We start from the raw sequence: 21,724 nt of genomic DNA, 5'->3' as shown, positions 1-21,724 counted from the left end.
CTTTTGTAGTGTGTCACCATTGCTAGCTTATCTGGTGTTGCGGATTTTCCCTGTTGCAGGACTGGGTGAAAGCTTTTTCTGCAGCAGTCATGTTGAAAACCTTGTGTTGACTTTCCTCGTGTTCTGAAATGGGAACATAAAAGTTTACTCCGCCACTTCGTCTTAAAATAGCAAAACATTGCTGTTTTCTGCAGATCTAGGACCTTGTTACAGAACTCTGCCAAAAAAAAAAAAAATGTTTACAGAAGAATGTGCTGTGATTAGAGAAGAATATGCTGGTGTGTAGATTTCAAACTCTCTGGACAATATGAATAACACTGTCTTTGTTTCTACAGTGGGAGCCAAGAAGAAAGGTTTGCTCCCGGGTGGAACAGGGATTATCCTCCTCCTCCCCTTAAGAGTCATGCTCAAGAGAGACACTCTGGCAACTTTCCTGGCAGAGATTCACTTCCCTTTGATTTCCAGGGGCATTCGGGGCCTCCCTTTGCAAATGTAGAGGAGCATTCTTTCAGCTATGGAGCTAGAGATGGACCGCATGGCGACTATCGAGGAGGGGAGGGACCTGGACATGATTTCAGGGGGGGAGATTTTTCATCTTCTGATTTCCAGAGCAGAGATTCATCACAGTTGGACTTCAGGGGTAGGGACATACATTCTGGGGATTTTCGGGATAGAGAAGGACCACCAATGGACTACAGGAGTGGAGATGGTACTTCTATGGATTATAGAGGTAGAGAGACATCTCACATGAATTACAGAGACAGAGATGCTCACACTGTTGATTTCAGGGGTAGGGATACTCCTTCATCTGACTTCAGGGGCCGGGGCACTTACGATTTAGATTTTAGAGGCCGGGATGGATCCCATGCAGATTTTAGAGGAAGAGATTTATCAGATTTGGATTTCAGGGCCAGAGATCAGTCCCGTTCTGATTTTAGGAATAGAGATATGTCTGATTTGGACTTCAGGGACAAAGACGGAACACAGGTGGACTTTAGAGGCCGAGGTTCAGGTACTAGTGATCTAGACTTTAGGGACAGGGATACGCCACATTCAGATTTCAGAGGTAGACATCGGTCCAGGACTGATCAGGATTTTAGGAGCAGAGAGGTGGGACCTTGTATGGAGTTTAAAGATAGGGAGATGCCCTCTGTGGATCCAGATATTTTGGATTACATACAACCTTCTACACAAGATAGAGAACATTCTGGTATGAACATGAACAAGAGAGAAGAGTCCACACATGACCATACAACAGAAAGGCCTGGTTTTGGCATTCAGAAGGGAGAATTTGAACATTCAGAAACAAGAGAAGGAGAAAAACAAGATGTAGCCTTTGAACATGAGTCTTCATCGGACTTTCAGAACAGCCAAAGTCCACTTCAAGACCAAGACAAGTCACAGCTTTCTGGAGGTGAACAACAGAGTTCAGATGCTGGTGTATTTAAAGAAGAAGGTAGTCTGGACTTTCTTGGCCGGGAAGACACTGATTACAGAAACATGGAGTACCGTGATGTGGATCACAGGCTGCCGGGAAGCCAGATATTTGGCTATGGCCAAAGCAAGTCTTTCCCAGAGGGCAAAACTTCCCGAGATGCCCAGCGAGACCTTCAGGTATGTTAATGGAGTAGATTTTTTTTTCTGCTTGTTGTTGTATCATAAGGCTTTTCTGAAGGATGAAGTGTGTAGAGTCCAAGATCCTGGGGTCTCTCCTTGTATAACCATTAAAAAATAAAATGTGGGGGCACCTAGCTGGCTCAGTAGAGCATGCAGCTCTTGATCTTGGGGTTATAAGTTTGAGCTCCATGTTGGGTTGAGATTACTTTTAAAAATAAAATCTTTTTTAAAAAACAAAAATAAAATGTATATTCAAGAGTGGAATGTACATCTCTAGAGTAGTGGCTCTCAGCTCAGATTGTACTTTTGGTGTCTATCTCTTCATTTTCTCCTTTAATGCTAACTTAAATACCTTGGGATAATTTAGTTAGAAAGTATGTCTTTGGGAGTTAGTTCTCTTAATTCTTGCTAGTCAGGCCTTGGCTATTCAGGGTACATTTTTTCCTTTTTAAGTTTTTATTTATTTAAGTAATCTGCAGCCACCATGGGGCTCGAACTCATGACACTGAAATTAAGAGTTGCATGCTTTTCTGACTGAGACAGCCAGTAAGGTACATTTTCTGAAACTAATTTAGGATATACAAAATACCTAGGAGTCTTTCCCTGACCATGAAGAGGTGATGTTTTTTTTTTTTTTTTGAAGAGGTGATGTTAATGTTGCAAATATCTTCTTACAGGTAATTTAGTTGGCTTAAATGTTGGATTTCAATATATATATATATAATCTAATGTTCATAATCTAAGTGAGGAGAGTTAAGTTTGCAGTTGGTTAATGCAAATATTATCTCCTGAAATAGATTTTCTCATCTCTACTCCGGTTTCTGTTACTTGCTAACCAAATAATGATCTTAAAACATGCTAACCAAATAATGAATTTTGAGAATGTTAGAGCTGGTTGATTGTATAGTTTATTGTTCAGATCAGGACACTTTCAAGAGTAAAAGAGGATATTGGAGTTGAGGCTTTTGTGAAAAATATGAAAAATGCTAATTTCTCTGAATTGTACTTTTACGTTGTATGGTCAGATGACACCTTTTGATTTCGTTCTGAAATTTATTTGTAGTTGACATCTTTGACAAATGGCACCTGATTTAATCTTTTTTTTTTTTTTTCTATTTTCTCATTCAGGGAAAGAAAATTGTATTTTTGAGAATATGTTAGTTATTTGGTTTATTTTTTTTTCCTGATTATAAGTCCTATTCAATGTGGTTTCTCTTAATGTTCTGCTTTACTATTTCAAGATTCCTCAGTGAACCTTGGTTTTAGCACACTTACATACTAATGATTTGAAATCAAATTTGGAACTCTGAAAAATAAAAAATTATAATTTTTCATATCTTAACATGATGCAGGTCATTTTGATTTTTTTTCATTTTGATTTTTGATCCTGAGAACCTGCATTTCACTTTGACTTTCATTTATACACTAACATATTTTTATTTCTAAAATAATCTTTTATTCTGGATTTAGGATCAAGATTATAGGACTGGCCCAAACGAGGAAAAAGCAAGCAAGGTTATTCGATTAAGTGGGGTGCCTGAAAATGCTACAAAAGAAGAGGTAAGGCTCTTTTTTTTTTTTTCTTTTTCCTTTTTTTTGTCAATTAAAAAAATTTTTTTTTACCTTTTATTTTGAAAAATTAATAGATTCATAAGAAGGTACAAAGAAATGAACAGAGATATTTTGGGTGTCTTTCTTGCAATGTTAACATTTTGTATTACTATAGTACAATAGCTAAACCAGCAAATTGGCTTTGGTACAATCCATAGAACTTATTTAAATTTCGGCAGTTACACATTCACTCACTGAGGTGACGTTTGTAAAAAAATATATATATATGAATGATTGCTATCATCAGGCCTGACAATTATCCTGTAGGGCATAATCCAAGAGGGAGGATTCAATTGCAAACATAAAGATTCATTTTATTTACAGTAGTGAAAACTGGGAGCTGTGTAACTCTTGAGTGTTAGAGGACTGGCTGACTAAATAATGGCTGAGCTTACAGGAAAATCTGGTCAGACCATTATAATAAGAACAAACTGTATTTACTCTGTGCCAGGCATTATGTGATGTTTACAAGCATTAGTTCTTTAATTATCACAGTATCCAAAAAAAAAAAAAAAAAAAATTATCACAGTATCCTATGAATAGATACTTTTAATTCATTCCCTCCAAATACAAATCACAGACCATATGCTAGGCACTGGGTGATATAGCAGCAGTGAATATGGAATATTGTAAAGTCACTGCATCCATGGATAATAAAAAAATAAACAAAAAAACATAATTTCAGTTAGTGATAAACTGAAGGAAACTAAAAGGTGTTAAGCACATAATTGGGGTAGGAGCTATTTTCAGTTGGGGGAAGGCATCACTAAGGAAATGACATTTGAACCCAAGCCTGAATGCCATGAGAGAACAGTCCCATCTGAAGATGGGGGAAGAGAGCTCCAGGCTGAGGGATTTAAGTGCCATGGCCCTGTACTGGCATGAGCCCAAGGCATCATCATTTTACATTTAACAGATGAGAAACTGGGCACTGAAAACTTACACAGCAAAAGAGTCTTGGAATGTAGGCAGTCTGATTTCAGAGCTCAGGTTCTTTTTTTTAAATTTTTATTTAAAAAACATTTTTTAAAATTTATTCATTCATGAGAGACACAGAGAGAGCCAGAGACACAAGTAGAGGGAGAAGCAGGCTCCCTGCAGAAAGCCCAGTGTGGGACTCGATCCTAGGACCCTGGGACCATGACCTGAGCCAAAGGCAGATGCTCAACCACTGAGCCACCCAAGCACTCCAGAGCTCAGGTTCTTGATGGTTATATTCTTCTGCCTTTTTTATATTTAGGAATTTTTGAATAATTATCTTCTACTCATTAGTTGTTTTGAATGCCTAGAGTGTACATGGATTAATTTTGCCTTGATAAAGTAGTGATAGCTTTAAATTATGTAGAATTAAAAACCAGTAGGGAAAATTAAATATTCAGTGTTTGATAATGATTTGTGTCATTAGTGTATACACCATGTTCTTGCAGATTCTTAATGCCTTTCGGACTCCTGATGGAATGCCTGTAAAGGACTTGGAGTTGAAGGAGTATAACACAGGTGGGTTTCTGGACATGCATGTGGCCTTGGGTTAGGAAGGGTCTTTGTCAGATCTCTGCATCATGCTCTACTCAAAGTTTTTTTAAGAAACCACAGTAAGGTTTCCAGAAGCCTCCTGTTGATGCCTTCAAATAAGAGCCAGCTTTAGTCTTAGCTGTGGTTCTTTGTGGCTGTTTGTCCACATGGGTGATGAGGATGCATGTTCCAGTTCTCTTGGGTGCCTGTGAGATAGAAAGTGAGTGTTGTAGCATTTATCCCTGAATATATTTTATATAATCATTAAACTTGCTATATATGTTCTTCATGGTAGTAGAGTGATTATATGTGAGCCTAATAGGATTTGATAATTTTATTATATTTAAAAATTGATATTTCATTGCTTTAGCTTGAAATTTACAACTTTCCAGAGAAATTGTGCAAATTAGGAGTTTCTTAAATTTTCAGTCTTGCTTTGAGATGAAGTCCTGCAACAATTGTGTTGTTGAAATCCATGAATAGATCCATAAGAACTTTCTCTTTGACATCTGCTCTGTGGTCTGAACTGCAGATTAAACTTTTCATAATTTTGTCCTAGTGTTTTAGCGTAACACTTTCGGTCAGTTCCTTCAAATCTTATTACAAAGTGGAAGTCAAATGTTAGGCACTCAAGGTATTGACTGATATTTTAGTCTACATAATATGAAATGGTTTAAAAATGAAGGTAACCTTCAAGTGCTCTCTTTTACATTTTAAATTGAAGAAAGTAGAGCATTAATCTATTTACAGAACTTAGAATTTTAGTAATCCAAATTAAAGAACTCTTCAAATGAGAGTATGCTGTATTTTTGAGGATATCGTTTACTTCTAAACAGTTCACTGTGGAATAAATTTCGTTGTGTTAACTAGATAGCTGTTTCTTCACTTTGGTTCTGCAGAGGGAAACTATCCATAAAAATAAATTTTTGTGTTTGAAATAATTTGGTATTGGTGTCAAGTCCAGAAATACTTTTCTGTGTAATTTGAGAACAAACTCAGAAACATTTTTCAGAAAGCTAATTATTTCTTTGTTCTGAAAGCATCAATTCTGAATTTGTGGAAATATAAGAGTAGTCATGTTGTTCTTACACATTCATGACCTTTTTAAATTTTTGTTTATTTTTTTTGGCACGTGTCTCATACACACTTTCTTGATTTACTATTATCTTTAAGAACCAGAAGTAGAATTTATAGGCCACAGTTACATTTTATTTTATTTTATTATTTTTTAAAATTTTTATTTATTATTTATTTATGATAGTCACACAACAGAGAGAGAGAGAGAGAGAGGCAGAGACATAGGCAGAGCAGGCTCCATGTACCGGGAGCCCGACGTGGGACTTGATCCCGGGTCTCCAGGATTGCGCCCTGGGCCAAAGGCGCTAAACCGCTGCGCCACCCAGGGATCCCCCACAGTTACATTTTAACTGACAGCAGTAACCTCAGCTTTGGTCTTGTCTCATGAATTGTGTTTTTACTAAGTATTGGTATATTTAGGAAAATAGAGAAATCTTAATGTTTAAATAGCAACATAAACTCTTCATTTCTTTAGTACTCGTTGACTTTCTATTTATATTGTCAGATTTATTAGCAGAGTATTACTTCTATGAATGTATAAGATCCATAGAAGTTCTTAAATTTGCTTGCTGTTGTAGCTATTAGAAATGTTATTGGAAGACCAAAGACATTGATCTTCCTGTAAAATCATTTATGACAGTAGTTTAAAAAAAATCACCTTTCAGGAAATACAATCTTTTCTTGGCATTTTATTTTATTTTTTTTGCATTTTATTATATGAAGTGACAGTGTGTTAAATATGTATATATGGTTCTTTTTTTAATGAGAGAATTGGATTACCAGTCAGTCCCATGTTATCTATATCTTTGTGGCAAGTAGAATGAAGTTTTGAAAATATCCATAAGATCATTTTACTGCCATGCCTAAAATCCTCTAATGGTCTTCCATCTCATTTGGAAGAAATCTGCAACTCTTTGTTCTGATGTACAGAATCCTATATGAGTTGGCCCTTGGTGATTTGACCTCATCCCGTACTGCTCTCTAACTTTCTTACTATGCTCTCTAGACACACTGAGCCTTTCTTTAGGCTTGACCAATACAGACTTCTTTCTCTGTTAGGGCCTTTGTACTGTTCTTCCCTCTGACCCTCATTTGTCTTCTGGGGTTTAGTTCTTGGCTTCAGTTTCACTTCTCAGGGCTTTACCTCACCATCTAATCTGAAATCACTCCTTGGTTTTTCATCATATCCTGGTTTGTTGTCATAGGATCGATCATTTTATTTCCTTAGTGGTTTTGTGTGTCATGTGCCTCCCAGTAGAGAGTTAGTTCCATAACAGTGGGAGCCTTGTCTACCTTGTTCTCTCCTGTTACCTCCATGCTTGCCACTCTTCCTGGCACTAGTGAATTCCCGGTGTGCATAGAATGAGTGTCTGTGATGTATATGGAGAGCAGCTGTGTTCTCTCAGGTGAGGAACATTAAAGGGTCATTTAGGTTTCACAGTAGAGCAGCCTTATATCTGCTAGAAGAGTATGCCTTGGAGCAATCAAATGTTTTAAGAACTTTAATATTTGCTTATTAAAAGACTATATATGTATTTTTTTTTAGTATATGTGCTGCCGAAGCGAGCACTATATATGTATTTTATTTTAAAGATTTAATTTATTTATTTGACAGAGAGAGTGTGTGTACAAGCAGGGGGAGCAGCAGAGGGAAAGGGAGAAAGGAGAAGTAGGCTTCCAGCTTAGCAGGGAGCCCAGTGCTCCTGGGATCATGACCTGAGCCAAAGGCAGACACTTAACCAACTAAGCCACCGGTTACCCCCTGTATGTGTATTTCAGTGGAAGAGAGGACTTTTATAAATGGCAGTCAGTTTTTTTAGGCTTGTGGTAATCTACAAAGACCACGCAGGATGGACATTGCTCATAGGAAGGGGACTATAGGGCAGAGTTTGTCCTTTTAGTTGGTATAATAGGGAGTAAGTCTGTAATGGAGAGAAAAGGTTAATGCCTGTTCATTGACTCTAGTAATTATCAATTTAATTTTTGTTTCATTTAAAGCTGTGTAAGTACAGGGTTACAACTTTTATCCAAAATCTGTGGGGTGAATAAGTTTACAACTTTTTCTGAATACAGAAAGGTAATACGATACATAGATCATATATGAATTTTGTCCCCCAGTGGGATGTATATCAGCCATAATAATAGTTTGCAGCAAAATATATGACTATTTTCACTAAAAGGACTAAGTAAAGACTGGAAAGAGACTCAGTGTCATCTAGGTCAGGATTTATCTCCAAATGACTTAAAATTTACCAAAAAACTTGATATTTAAGGGATTTTGGAATTGCAGATAAGGAATTGTGAACCTATATATGTTGTATATATTTGAGTTTTTCTTTTGCCATTTGCAAATACATTATACCCCCATTAGTTGTAAAGTACCTTGAGTAAAGTGATTCTATTCCTGGGAAAAGTACTTAGAGTGAACTGTCCTTTGGTGACCGGATGAACAAACTTTGGTATGTAAATACAGTGGACTACTACTTGGCAATAAAAATGAAGAAATTACACATGCATGTAAAAATATGGAGGTATATCAGGTATTATGCTGAGTAAAAGAAACCAGACTCAAAAGGCTACACACTGCCATAAAAAGGAACGAAATACTGATATATGCTATAACTTGGATGAATCTTGAAAACTTTGTGCTGAGTGAAAGAAGCCAGGCACAAAAGAGCACATATTGTATGGTCCCATTTATATAAAATACACAAACTAGGCATATCCATAGAAGAAGAAAGCATTTTGGGTAGCTTGGTGGTTGCCAGGGGCTTGAGAAGGGGAAAATGGGGAATGACTGCTTAATGGGTACAAGGTTTCCTTTTTGGGGTGATAAAAATGTTCTAGAAACCAGATAGTGGGGGTGTTTGCATAACATTGTTGAGTGTATTTAATGCCACTGAATTGCACATTTTAAAATGATTAAATGTTGTATTTTATGTTATATGTATTTGATAATTCTTAAAAAGATTATATACTATATGATTCCATTTCTATGACATTCTGGAGAAAGCAAAATGATAGAAAATAGTTGTTGCCATGGTATTGGGGATGAGTTGACTGTAAAGTGGAAGCATGAGGGAATTTTGGGGCACAATGAAACTGTTCTCTATATGGATTGTGGTAGTGGTGTATTAATGTTAAATTCACTGAAATTGGTAACTACTGTATTTATATGAGAGCATCTTTTTTTTTTTTTTTTTTTTTAAGATGTTCCCCCCTTCCAGGACACATCTTTTATTTATTTATTTATTTATTTATTTATTTATTTATTTATTTTTATTTATGATAGAGAGAGAGAGAGAGGCGCAGAGACACAGGCAGAGGGAGAAGCAGGCTCCACGCACTGGGAGCCCGATGTGGGACTCGATTCCGGGTCCCCAGGATCGCGCCCTGGGCCAAAGGCAGGCGCCATACCGCTGCGCCACCCAGGGATCCCCGAGAACATCTTTATAGGAAATACACACTGAAGTTTTTAGGGGCAAAAGACATTATTTATGCTTTTTTCTCTCATTTTTAGGGAAAAATATTTGATGTATATAGAGAGGGGGGGAAGAGAGAAATGATAAAGTAGATACAACAAAGTGTAATAGCTGAATCTGGGTAACAGGTCCATGCGTGTGTTCTTTGTGCTATTGTTCTTGCAACTTTTTTTTTTTTAAGATTTTATTTATTTATTCATGAGAGACACACACACACAGAGAGAGAGAGAGAGAGAGAGAGAGAGAGGCAGAAACACAGGCAGAGGGAGAAGCAGGCTCCATGCAGAAGCCTGATGTGGGCCTCGATCCCGGAACTCTAGGATCACGCTCTGGGTGGAAGGCAGGTGCTAAACCGCTGAGCCACCCAGGGATCCCCATCTTGCAACTTTTTTGTAACTTGGAAGTGATTTTCAATAAAAAGTTGAAGAACTGACAATACAACTTATGTATTTTATTGAGCAGAAGTCTTGCAAGATAAAGACTACAATGAACAGCTTCTGTGAACAATGGAGGAGTGGTTTGCAGAGTGGGTTCTGGACCAGCAGTGTCAGCACTACTTCAGACCTTGTTAGAAATACAAATTCTCAGGCTTCACTTTAGACCTATCAGATCATAAACTCTGGGGACAAGGCCCAGTCATCTCTGCTCTCACAAGTCTTCCATGTGATTTTGATGTGCCCTGACTTGTGAGAACCACTGCATTAGATTGATTATATTCCTTATTCTATAACTTTTGGGCACAGTTTGTTTGTTTATTTTTAAAGATTTTATTTATTTATTCATGAGAGACACACACAAAGAAAGGCAGAGACACAGGCAGAAGGAGAAGCAGGCTCCATGCAGGGAGCCCGATGTGGGACTCAGTCCCTGGACTCCAGGATCACCCCCTGAGCCAGAGGCAGATGTTCAATTGCTGAGCCACCCAGGCGTCCCTGGGCACAGTTTAAAAGAGACTTAGTAAGCAGGTGGACCTTCTTTAAGTTAAAAAGATTAATGCTTATGTGCTTTAGGAGCCCATGGCAAACCCTTGCCTTGTCTACCAATTCTGCTGTACTGAGCTGGGACAGGAGCTAGAGTTGGGTTGCTGCTATTTTATGCCCTTAGTTGTCTGTCTTCCTCCCTCCCTCCCTTCTTTCCTTCCTTTTTAGTATTTGGGGTTTGTTGGGAAATGAGCATAGAGGGAGAGGAATAAGCAAACTCCCTGCTGAGCAGAGAGCCCGACTTGAGGCTTGATCCCACAACCCTGAGATCGTGACCTGAGCTGAAGGACGATGTTTAACTGACTGAGCCACCCAGGCGCCCTTTAGTTGTACTTTCTGCTTATGTAGCATATTTCTTCCAGAGATCTTGGAATGGTTTTAGATGTTCTCATTCTCAAAGTGTTTCTGTAACTTATGAATATAGACAGAATTGCTCTTAGTTTTTAGGTGGATTTGCATGCTATCCAGTACATAAGCTTGCTATGATGCTTTTTCCAAAGGAATTTGTATTATTTAAGCAAAAATGATATGGCTTCTGGATTATGTTTCTTAATAAGTCTCAAAATAGAAAGTAACTCTCCATAGTGATTGAAGTTATTATATTACTGTTTTATTAATTAGCTTAGGAAAGTTAGAAGGCTAATGGAAGTGGTTGAGTCTGCATTGCACTGCAAGTGCATTGAGTCTGTGTTCATATAATGAATGGGCACAGTTGCTGTGGCCCTGGGTAACAGGCTTTTATTATATCCTTTCTTTTTTTTTTATTTTTAAGATTTTATTTATTTGAGAGAGACAGAGGAGTGTAAGAGAGTGGGCATGAGAGGGAGGAAAGGCAGAGGGAAAAGCAGAAGCCCACTGTGGGACTCAGGACCCTGAGATCATGACCTGAGCCAAAGGCAGATGCTTAACTGACTGAGCCACCCAGGCAACCCCCCTTTCATTTTTCACAATTGAAATGGTTTGAGTTTTCACCACTATGTTGATAAAATAGAAGTTCTAAGAAAAGAAGGAAAACCCAGAGAAGATCTGTCACTTCAGGGGCAGAAGTCCTTTTGAAATGGATTAACACTTACAAGACATGCACAGTTTATGGTATTCCAAATGGAGTAGCTAAAAGATACAGTAGCTTAATGTCACTTAGAAAAAATAGAGTTGGAAAATGCAAATACATATCTTTTGCAGTATTTTTGGCATTTACAGAATAGACAAGTAAATAATTTTAGTTCTTTTTTTAATAATTTTAGTTCTTAAGGGAAAACTGAGCATAGGCTGATTGGAAAGTATCACATTTACTTGTCACGTTTCTTTTTTTTTTTTAAGATTTTATTTATTTATTCATGAGAGACACAGATTGAGAGAGAGAGGCAGAGACATAGGCAGAGGGAGAAGAAGCCGGCTTCTCACAGGGAGCCCGATGCAGGACTTGATCCCAGGACCCTGAGATCAGATGCCCTGAGCTGAAGGTAGATACTCAACCACTGAACCACCCAGTCATTCCGAAGTTTTTGTTTTCAACCAGGAGTCTTGGTACCACATTTGGGGAGGATGTTTACAGAGGAGCCTTAAGCAAAAATGGCAAACCTTTAAAAATAAGAATGTCTTGGGGCACTTGGGTGGCTCAGTTGATTAAGCATCCATGACTCTTGGTGTTTTATTTTTGTTTTGTTTTTTTTAAGTGTGGTTAGGTTTTTTTTTTTTCTTTTTTAAAGATTTTATTTATTCTTGACAGAGAGAGAGAGAGAGAGAGGCAGAGACACAGGCAGAGGGAGAGAAGCAGGCTCCATGCAGGGAGCCTGATGGCGGGACTTGATCCCGGGACTCCAGGATCACACTCTAGGCCGAAGGCGGCGCCAAACCACTGAGCCACCCAAGGATCCCCCGACTCTTGGTTTTGGCTCAGGTTATGGTCCCTGGGTTGTGGGATAGAGCCCCATGTGAAGCTCCGTGCTCAGCTCAGAGTCTGCTTGTCCCTCTCCCTCCCCTTTCTGCCTTAATTAATTAATTAATCAATCTTAAAAAAAAGATAGAATCCCAGTACTGTTTTTGAAAGCAATACTTTAGGATTATTGGTTTAACTTTCTACATTAACTTAACTAAAGCAACTTTTTTCTTTGGCGTATTTAGCTTTCCTGACACTAATATGAAACTCAATTTCTTTTGTGGGCTGAGTCATTCTTCAATTTAAGCCCCTTTGTTGAAACCACTTAAGTTTTGAACGATGGCTGTGGTAATTTGCAGCCCTGATAGGGAAGTTTTAATATTATTGTTGGCTTTTATTGGGCTCTCGGCATTCTTCCTTTTCTTGTATGGAGTTTCATTCTCGATCTGGTAATAGAACATCTTCACAACCCAAGGCATCATGTTATTCAGAAACAAGGACCACCACCTTGGTGGTTTTTAATTGGTAGACTGTGTCATCTTGGAGATCTTTACCTAAACTACATGTAACATCTGGAGATAGAGAAAATAGCAGTTTTGGGAAGAAAGCATGACAGTGATGAGCAGATGCTTTAATTGGCAGGTTATATCCTCTTCCCCAGAACTATTTAACTGAGATGGAATTTGTCTCTCTGAGATGTGGAAGGTGTTTGAACTCCCTGCTTTTCTGAGTTCTTCACTCTTCTCTAGGTAGAATTGCTCCTGGCTTCTGTAGTTCTTATTTGTCTCTTCGGCCAAATGCTCAGATGGCTTTGGCTGAGTCTTCTATGTTATATAAGTCTGCATGGGGCTTCCTGTGCCTTTGGGTGGTGAGTAAAATTCATACAAGAATTTATTCTGCTGGAGTAGCGAAAATAAAAGGGTCACTAATCAGGCTGAATAGTGCAGCAGCCGGTTGACTCCCAGCTTCAGTCCAGGGAGGAAAAGTCACTTTAAACAGTTACCTTCAATGGGCAGAAGTTAGAGGCCATCCATACAAACTATTTACAGGTTATAAAAATACATTGACTTCTTCCTTTAACTTTCTCCTTGCACAGAACATCTGATTTTGTGCTCATCCTTTGTAGCTTAAATTCTCCACCTTCAAAATGTAAATTAAAGCAATTTTTTCCTGCTTCCATATTTCTTATGTTATCACTTAAGTCTTTTTTTTTTTTTAATCACTTAAGTCTTCTATCTAATTTATATGTAAGCCTTCTTGGAATTACATAGTGGTCATGGTGGCACTACTTTGTATATATGCCCCTGAATTGTACACTTAATTTTTTTTTAAAGATTTTTCTTTTTTTTTTTTTTGTAAGAAGGAGTAGAGTGGGGAGAGACAGAGGGAAAGGGAGAGAGAGAATCTTAAGCAAGATGCACACCCAGTGCAGAGCCAGACCTAGGGTCCATCTCACAACCCTGAGATCATGACCTGAGCCAAAATCAAGAGTTGAACACTTAAGATTTTTTTTTTAAAGATTTTTATTTGTGTGAGAGAGAGAGAGAGCGGAGTGGGGCAAGGGATCAGAGGAAGAGGGACAAGTAGACTCTGTGCTGAACAGGGAGCCCGACATGGGGCTTGATCTCATCATCCTGAGATCATGACCCAAGCTGAAACCAAGAGTTGGAGCCCAACCAACTGAGGCACCCAGGTGCCCCTTAAGATTTTATTTTCAAGGGGATCCCTGGGTGGCTCAGCGGTTTAGCGCCTGCCTTCTGCCCAGGGCGTGATCCTGGGGTCCCAGGATTGAGTCCCGCGTCGGGCTCCCTGCATGGAGCCTGCTTCTCCCTCTGCCTTTGTCTCTGCTTCTCTCTATATATATCTCTCATGAATAAATAAACAAAAATCTTTAAAAAAAAAAGATTTTATTTTCAAGTAATTTCTACACCCACTGTGGGGCTTGAACCCATAGTCCTGAGGCCAAGAGTTGTACACTCCACCAAGTGAGCCAGGCAGGTGCCCCTGAATTGTACACTTTAAAAGGATGTATATTGTGGTATAAATTAAATCTTAGTATTAGAAAATAAGCCTTAAAAATCAGTTGACAAGTCATATAAAGATTGATTTCTTAAAAGCATTTTCATGAGCATGTAGAATATTTATAGAGCTTCAGTGCAGATATTAATGGCCTACTGACTGCTACTTACACCTTACTGGTAGAGTTCATAATTGTCCCTAATCTCAGTTCAATTCATTATGCTATGCTTAGAAAATGTTATATTTTCATTTTTCCCCCATCTTTTTTTTTTTTTTAAGATTTTATTTATTTATTGATGAGAAACACAGAGAGAGAGAGAGAGGGGCAGAGACACAGGCAGAGGGAGAAGCAGGCTCCATGCAGGGAACCTGACGTGGGACTCGATCCCGGGTCTCCAGGATCAGGCCCTGGGCTGAAGGCGGCACTAAACCACTGAGCCACCCAGGCTGCTCCTCCCCCCTATCTTTAAAAAATAAAATAGTGCCTTATATTCTTGAAAAGCTTATGATTTGGGACACCTGAATTAAGCATCTTGCCTTCATCTCAGGTCATGATTCTGGAAGTCCTGGGGTCGAGCCCCACATTGGGCTCCCTGCTCAGTGGTGAACCTGTTCCTCCGTGTGCCCCTCACTCTACTCATATTCTCTTTCTCCCTCTCAAATAAATAGATAAAATCTTTTTTTTTTAAGATTTTATTTATTTATTCATGAGAGACACAGAGAGAGAGAGAGAGGCACAGACACAGGCAGAGGGAGAAGCAGGCTCCATTCCATGCAGGGAACCTGAGCAGGACTCGATTCCGGGTCCCCAGGACCACACCCTGGACTGAAGGCGGCGCTAAACTGCTGAGCCACCCGGGCTGCCCAATAGATAGAATCTTAAAAAAAAATAATAAAAAGAAAAGCTTATAATTCATTCTTTGGTGTTACCTACCACATATTTGGTAGTGTATGAGTAGAGTATGGCTCTAATTTTGAAACTATTAGAGAATGTTTGTTTATTGATTTATTCATCCAATAGCTGTAGCATGTTGAGATCTAGAGAATATTCTGGTGATCATGAGCAATGTAGTCTTTGACCTTACGGGCTTCAGTTTCTATGGAAAATGGGTATATGGTATGAGTGTTCTATATTCAACTGATCTTATAAGTCAATTTTTAAAAAGGAATCTGGGAGTCCCTATGCATTATGAGTTCTTTTTGGCTGAAAGTTTGAAGTTTACTGCTCTGGATAACTTGATGAAAAATGGTCAGTTATTTCTAATAGTAAAGTCACTAGAGGATGACAAACAGGACTTTTAGAGGCAACAGGCTTTTGAAAAAGAATAACACCTAAATGAATGCTTGGAGAGAATTCTTGGTCAGAGAGATCAGCAAGTAATTGTTAATGATGTCCTCTGATTTTCAGACAGGTAAAATAAAACAGGACTTTTCATGGGTGTTACAGGAAATGATCAGACAAGAAGTAGAAAAAATTGCACACAGGTGCATATGGATGCTTTCACCAACCTAGAAGCTTTCCAAATCCCATCATTGAAGGGTTTTTATGGGAGGTTCCATTATGTAGTCATATTGATTAAATCATTGTGGCTGCTGGTGATTAGGTTAAATTCCAACTCCTTTCCTCTCCCTGCGCATTGGAGAGGTAAGGCTAAAAGTTGCAAGCTTCTGAGCAAGGCTTGGGCATTCTGATCACCAGGCCCCATCCTAATGCTATCAAAGAGCCCACCAAGAGTCACCTCATTAGAACAAAAGACACTCATATCACCCCTGTCATTCAGGAAATTCCAAGAGTTTTAAGATCTCCGTGCCAGGAACCTGGAACAGAGACCAAATATCTTTCTATTTTACCACAGATGGGGATCCCAAATGTGGATCTGGTTGGTAGCTAGTACGTTTAGTTGGGCATCAGTTTTCTGTTATAATGCATAGATGACCTAGGTTTATGGTCTCGTCAGAGTGTGAGAATGCCAGTTGTCTGACCCTTCTCTGTATGTTATTTTACTTCTGGTAAGTGGCTGGGCCAGTGTGATCTGTTCTCATCTTGAGCAACCAGCTCAGAAGCCACTATCTTTGTGAACAGTGGAGACTTGTCCTTTTATTTGTACTAGGGCCAAGGCAATAGGAAACGTGTTTATGGGCCATATTTTTTCCTCCACTCAAAATGAAAATAGCTTTGTGATCTTTGGGGGAAACATTCTTAACAACTAGAAATCAGTGAGTCAGTTCATCAGTGCTAACATTTTAATACTGGGGCATATTTGAGGAGCAGCAACACAGGTATCATCTGATCTTTAGTCCCTGACAATGCTTTGTAAAAGAAACATGAAGGTGCTGAAATGCATTATCTCATGCACTCCTGAGACCACCCTGCAAAGGAGTTAACATCATTGCAACTTGGCATATGGATATCCCAGGCCCAGAAAGAAGTGGCTCGGACTGAAAGCACATGGTGAGTTAGCTTCTGCATAAGTACAAACCGGAGAAATTACTTTTCTTGTATTTTGCTCCAGTGAAGATACACATTGCAATTGCTATTATGTTAACTGAGCACCATCATGTACTAGGTATTATGCTAATATTGGGGATATAGAAATGAAAAGAGCTTGGGGCACCTGGGTAGCTCAATTGGTTGGGTATCTGACTCTTGATTTTGGCTTGGGTCATGATTTAGGGTTGTGAGATCAATCTCTGCGTTATTGGGCTCTACACCAGGTGGCGTGGAACCTGCTTCAGTCTCTCCCATTGTAGCCCCTCCCCCCCCACATGGTCTCTTTCTCTCAAAAAAGGAAGGAAGGGGAAAAAAATGAGAAGACTTTACCCCCTAATCGGGGACTTGTTCTGGGATCATCTTGCATGGCAGTTTGCTGCAGCATTCATTGGCACTGCTCTTCTCTTGGATGATCCTTTTGCCATATACTTATATCATCTTTCCTGCCAGGCCAGAGTGTTGGCTAGGGAAAAAAGTAGGTCAACAAAGGTTCCTCTTTTACTCCTGGTGTTTGCTCTGTAGATTTTTGTTTGTTTGTTTTCAAGTGAACAAAAATTGAAGTAGAACATTGGCTTTGTAAAGGTTAATTGTTCCCTGGGATTCCTGGCTGGCTCACTCGAAAGAGCATGCGACTCTTGATCTTATGGTTGTGAGTTTGAGCCCCACATTGGGTGTAGAGATTGCTTAAATAAATAAATAAACTTAAAAAAAAAGAAAAAGAATTGTTCCCAGATAAAAAAAGTCCTGAGGATATAATATACAGTGTGTTAATTGTATTTAATAGTACTGTATTGTATATTTAAAGTTGCTAAGAGAATAGATCTTCAAATTTCTCATCCCAAGAAAAAAAATTTGTGTGTGTGGTGACGGATGTTAACTTTAAACTTACTGTACTAATCATTTTACAATATATACATATATCAAATTATTATGTTCACCTAAAACCAACACGTGTTATATGTCAGTAATATCTCAATGAAGAAATAATAGTTGTTTTCTTTTCCGACTCACATAGCATCTTGAGATAGTCTATGCCTATCTGTTGTCATAACTCTTCCTTTACTCTAAGCTCTCTTAGAGCAGGGACACTCTTTTGTTGTGTTCACATAGCATTATTAATGTCATTGGAATTAAAATGAATTAAATAAGGGTGAGAATTTCCCATATAATAATATCCTGGGCCCAGAGAATCATCATTAGATGAAGTGACCCCTAATTAATTTTGGACTTTGCGGGGATCCCTGGGTGGCTCAGCGGTTTAGCCCCTGCCTTCGGCCCAGGGCGTGATCCTGGAGTCCCAGGATCAAGTCCCACATCGGGCTCCCTGCATGGAGCCTGCTTCTCCCTCTGCCTGTGTCTGTCTCTCTTTCTCACATCTCTGTATTTCTCATGAATAAATAAATAAAATCTTAAAAAAATTTTTTTTTGGATTTTGAGAACTTCTTGAAAATACAACCTCAAACAACCACCCCCCCTCCCTTTTTTTTTTTTTGGAATAACCAGTTGGCACAAATGGAGCACTAAGTAAAATGGAACCATATGCAGGTTTCAAAAATTTAGCAAGTAATCATGAGTGTGTATCTTCCTTGTTTCATCTTTTATTATAAACCAGCAAGCCTTATGTGAATAGTTGAGGGGGAGAGGATTGAAAGTGCTTGTAAGATTTGAAATGATGTATTTCATGAGGTCCAATTCTGTTCTTCCCAGTTAGTAGGTTGACATATAAATCAGATATTTTCCTACTTTTCATAATGCAAGCTGCAGGGACATATTCACTTGAGTTTTTAACAGAGTGAAGTACCTGTTAGAAATCTTGCACATTGGCTTTCTTTGTTATATTACTTTCATTGGTAGGAATTCAGATATCTGGATTGATTCTGTTTGGTTTTTGCCAAAATCTCTAACTTGATAATATTTTATTTTTCTTTTAAAAGTAATGAAATGGAATTATGAAAATAGGATCTATAAAAACATAGCCCTCTTCAATCTCTATAAAGATTTTTCGTGGTGCTCTTTATATTCATAAAGCTTTGTTCCCACAGAAATATAATCTTTGTGTAGAGAAAAAAAAAAATCTGTTCTTTTCCCTCAAAGATACCCAATAAAGAAAACTTTTCCCTACCTCTATCCTTTTTTTTTTAATTCCTGTATTGTTCAGCTTTAGGTATACAGTATAATGATTCAGCAATTCTATACGTTACATCCTGATTCCCCTCTGCCTGTGTCCTTTAAAATCCTGATTCTTGGACAGCCCCGGTGGCTCAGCGGCTTGGCGCCACCTTTGGCCCGGGGCCTGATCCTGGAAACCCGGGATCGAGTCCCGGGTTGGGTTCCCTGCATGGAGCCTGCTTCTCCCTCTGCCTGTGTTTCTTCCTCTCTCTCTCTCTCTCTCTCTCTCTCTGTCTCTGTCTCTGTCTCTTTGTCTCTCGTGAATAAATAAATTTTTTTTAAAAATCCTGATTCTTTTTTACATTTTATAGTTGGTATGTATATTCTTGGCTTTATCAAAGTCAAATCACTCCTAATGGGAAATTCAGCTAGACTTGTTTATGTTAGTTGGGTTTTTTTAGAATAGTTTGAACACAGGGCTGCTCATCTCATTTGCCTAAGTAAGTATTGCTGTGTAATTGTTATAAATGCCAGGCTTGGTATAAACATTGCAATTGACTTGAATAATTAAGGGCCATGTTTGTCAGCATCCCTGAGTCAACTCTTTTAGGAGCAGAGACTAAAAGATACTGGATATTATTCATTAGGGCTTTGTTTTCTGTACCATACTCCCCCTTAAGCACCTGGTTAGCTTTTATCACGGATACTTTTTAGGTTAATAGGCTATCACGTGATTAATGAACATGAAGAAGAATTGAAATTTTAGTGTTACTTTATATACTTCCCTTTCTTTCCTTGTTATCATCCTTCTCAACTCCCAAAAAACAAACAAAACAAACTTATAAGGAGCATTCACATTTCTATGAGAAATCTGTACATTTAGTTAGGTTAGAAAATGGAGTAAAATATGCTTTTTAATAGTCCTATAAATAAGCACAAAGACCCATCAGCCCATCAGACTTCTTCCCAGCATGTGGCGGTAGAAGAAAAAGGTAATAAAAGAATTTTTTACTCTTTAGGTAAGAATCTGTCTATGGCACTGTTAACATTGAGTTTACCATCTTAATGATTCCAAATGGTTTCTAGCAATTGTGAATGCATGGTTGGTTGGTTATTTTCAGAGTGTTTAGGTCTGTGGGTGGGATAGGTCTACTAAAACTTACTCTGTGAATTATAAAATTACATTTGAGGAATCAAAAAAAATCCCCAATTATCCTGCTGTAACAGTACAACCACTGTAATCATGTTCGTCTACAGCCATGTTGCGTTACTCATTTTCAGATTTCCATATATTCACCTGTGCTTGCTCAACCCCTCTCCACGACTCCATCTTCTCTCTCATGGAGTGAGCATGAGAGGTGTGATGTGACTCAGTCATGGCTTCAGTTGGTCTCTGTCTCTCAAGTTTCTCTAAGTGTGAGCATTCGCTGTGCTAGCTGTGATTCTGTTATTTAAAGTGATATGTTTTTCATACATTATGGCCCTTAAATGCAAGCCAGCCTCTTCATCTGGTGTCAACCAAAAGAAAAGTGATCTGTTGCGACGCTGGAGGAAAAACTGGCAGTGTTGGACTTAACCTATATTGAGAGATGGTATGTTGTTCTTCACGTTGGGGTGTTTGAGTACAATTTTTGACAATGCATGGTTTTCATCTCATATGCAGACTTTTATCTCTAACCTCTGAGTTAGATGTGACTTCCTCATATTTAATTCCGATTCTTTTTCCTATACACATTTTATACAATTGTTCTCAGTTTTAAAGCTTTTAAAATATTCTATATTAAGTATCCTATATCAAGTGTCTTACTGTATTGTACTTTTTTTAATCCTTTTTTTTTTTTAAGATTTTATTTATTTATTCATGAGACACAGAGAAAGAGGCAGAGACAGGCAGAAGCAGGTTCCCTGCAGGGAGCCTGGTGTAGTACTCGATCCCAGGACCCCAGGATCGTGCCCTGAGCTGAGGGCAGACGCTCAACCATTGAGCCACCAGGCATCCCTGTATTGTAACTTTTATAGCTATCATTGCAACAAGCTTTTGGATTTTTGTCTTTGCAGAAGACTTTTGGTAGCCAGTATAGCAGCCCATGCTTTCTAACTTGCATACTTGGACCTACTTACAAAGTTCTGCTATAGATATTTTAGAATAGGGGTAACTGGTGTGCTGCAGATTTCCGTATTTCTTAATTATAGACATGGCCTTATCTGTCTGTCCTTGGGAATGTGGGACCCTTTTCTGTGATTGGGCTCAATAAAGTTTAGAATTCAGATTACTTATATCAGTCTAGGATTTTATTAAAAGGTAAGAGGCTATTCAGTGTAGCAGTTAACAGCATCAATTTGAATCTGGACTGCTTGGTTCTGAGTCCATATTCCTACTTTCCATTAAGGTGATTTTTGAGCAAATTATATAATCTTTATTTGCCTGCTTCCCCATGGGTAAAATGAGGTTAATATTAATAGTATTTACCTCATAGGGTAGTCTTGTGAGGATTAAATTAGTGTATGTAAAGTGTTTAGAATGCAGCCTTGCACCAATAAGTGTTAAGTATTACTTAATATTGTCCATTTTGGCAATTCCTGAAAATCCTTGCACAACTGTGAGTCTTAGACACACAAAATGTCTAACATTAAGATTGGGTACCCTTTTTTTTTTTTTTTTTTAAAGTCTCAGTTATTATAATTAAGCCTTAAATTTCTTTTTTTTTTTTTTTTTTTTTTAAGCCTTAAATTTCTGTTATTATTTAATATCTAAAGTTTCGGGCAGAAGAAACTGAATGTTGGGCTTGTGGATTTAATATTCAATCTGAAGTAACATTGTTAACATACGTATTAGAGTTGATATATAGAGATGCTCATAGGTCTCTTGAAAACTGTATCTTTTCCTTCCCAGTGACTGTAGTATCAGAGTCTTGTTTGTCCGCTAGCAAAGTATGAATGTTGTCAT

At 38.3% G+C, this 21,724-nt stretch overlaps 1 protein-coding gene across 4 annotated transcripts in view; it reads left to right on the top strand.

Moving 5' to 3' along the window:
- The window catches only part of RBM6 (RNA binding motif protein 6), a 124,420-nt gene that overhangs the window by 29,825 nt on the left and 72,871 nt on the right, over positions 1-21,724 (top strand). For 2 of the 4 annotated variants that reach the window (XM_077858825.1, XM_077858824.1), the window contains exons 3-5: positions 336-1,614; positions 3,088-3,177; positions 4,656-4,725. The exons of 1 other annotated variant lie outside the window; for it this stretch is intronic. In XM_077858825.1, the coding sequence (XP_077714951.1) occupies positions 336-1,614; positions 3,088-3,177; positions 4,656-4,725 (1,439 nt within the window). Of the gene's footprint in view, positions 1-335; positions 1,615-3,087; positions 3,178-4,655; positions 4,726-21,724 lie in introns of those variants that run through there. One more of the 4 variants, XM_077858827.1, reaches the window with a different exon arrangement.

Source organism: Canis aureus, chromosome 19 (assembly GCF_053574225.1).
Source record: "Canis aureus isolate CA01 chromosome 19, VMU_Caureus_v.1.0, whole genome shotgun sequence".
Taxonomy (NCBI): Eukaryota; Metazoa; Chordata; class Mammalia; order Carnivora; family Canidae; genus Canis; species Canis aureus.
The sequence above is the reverse complement of the archived record's forward strand: the minus strand, read 5'-3'. Positions and strand labels throughout refer to the sequence as shown.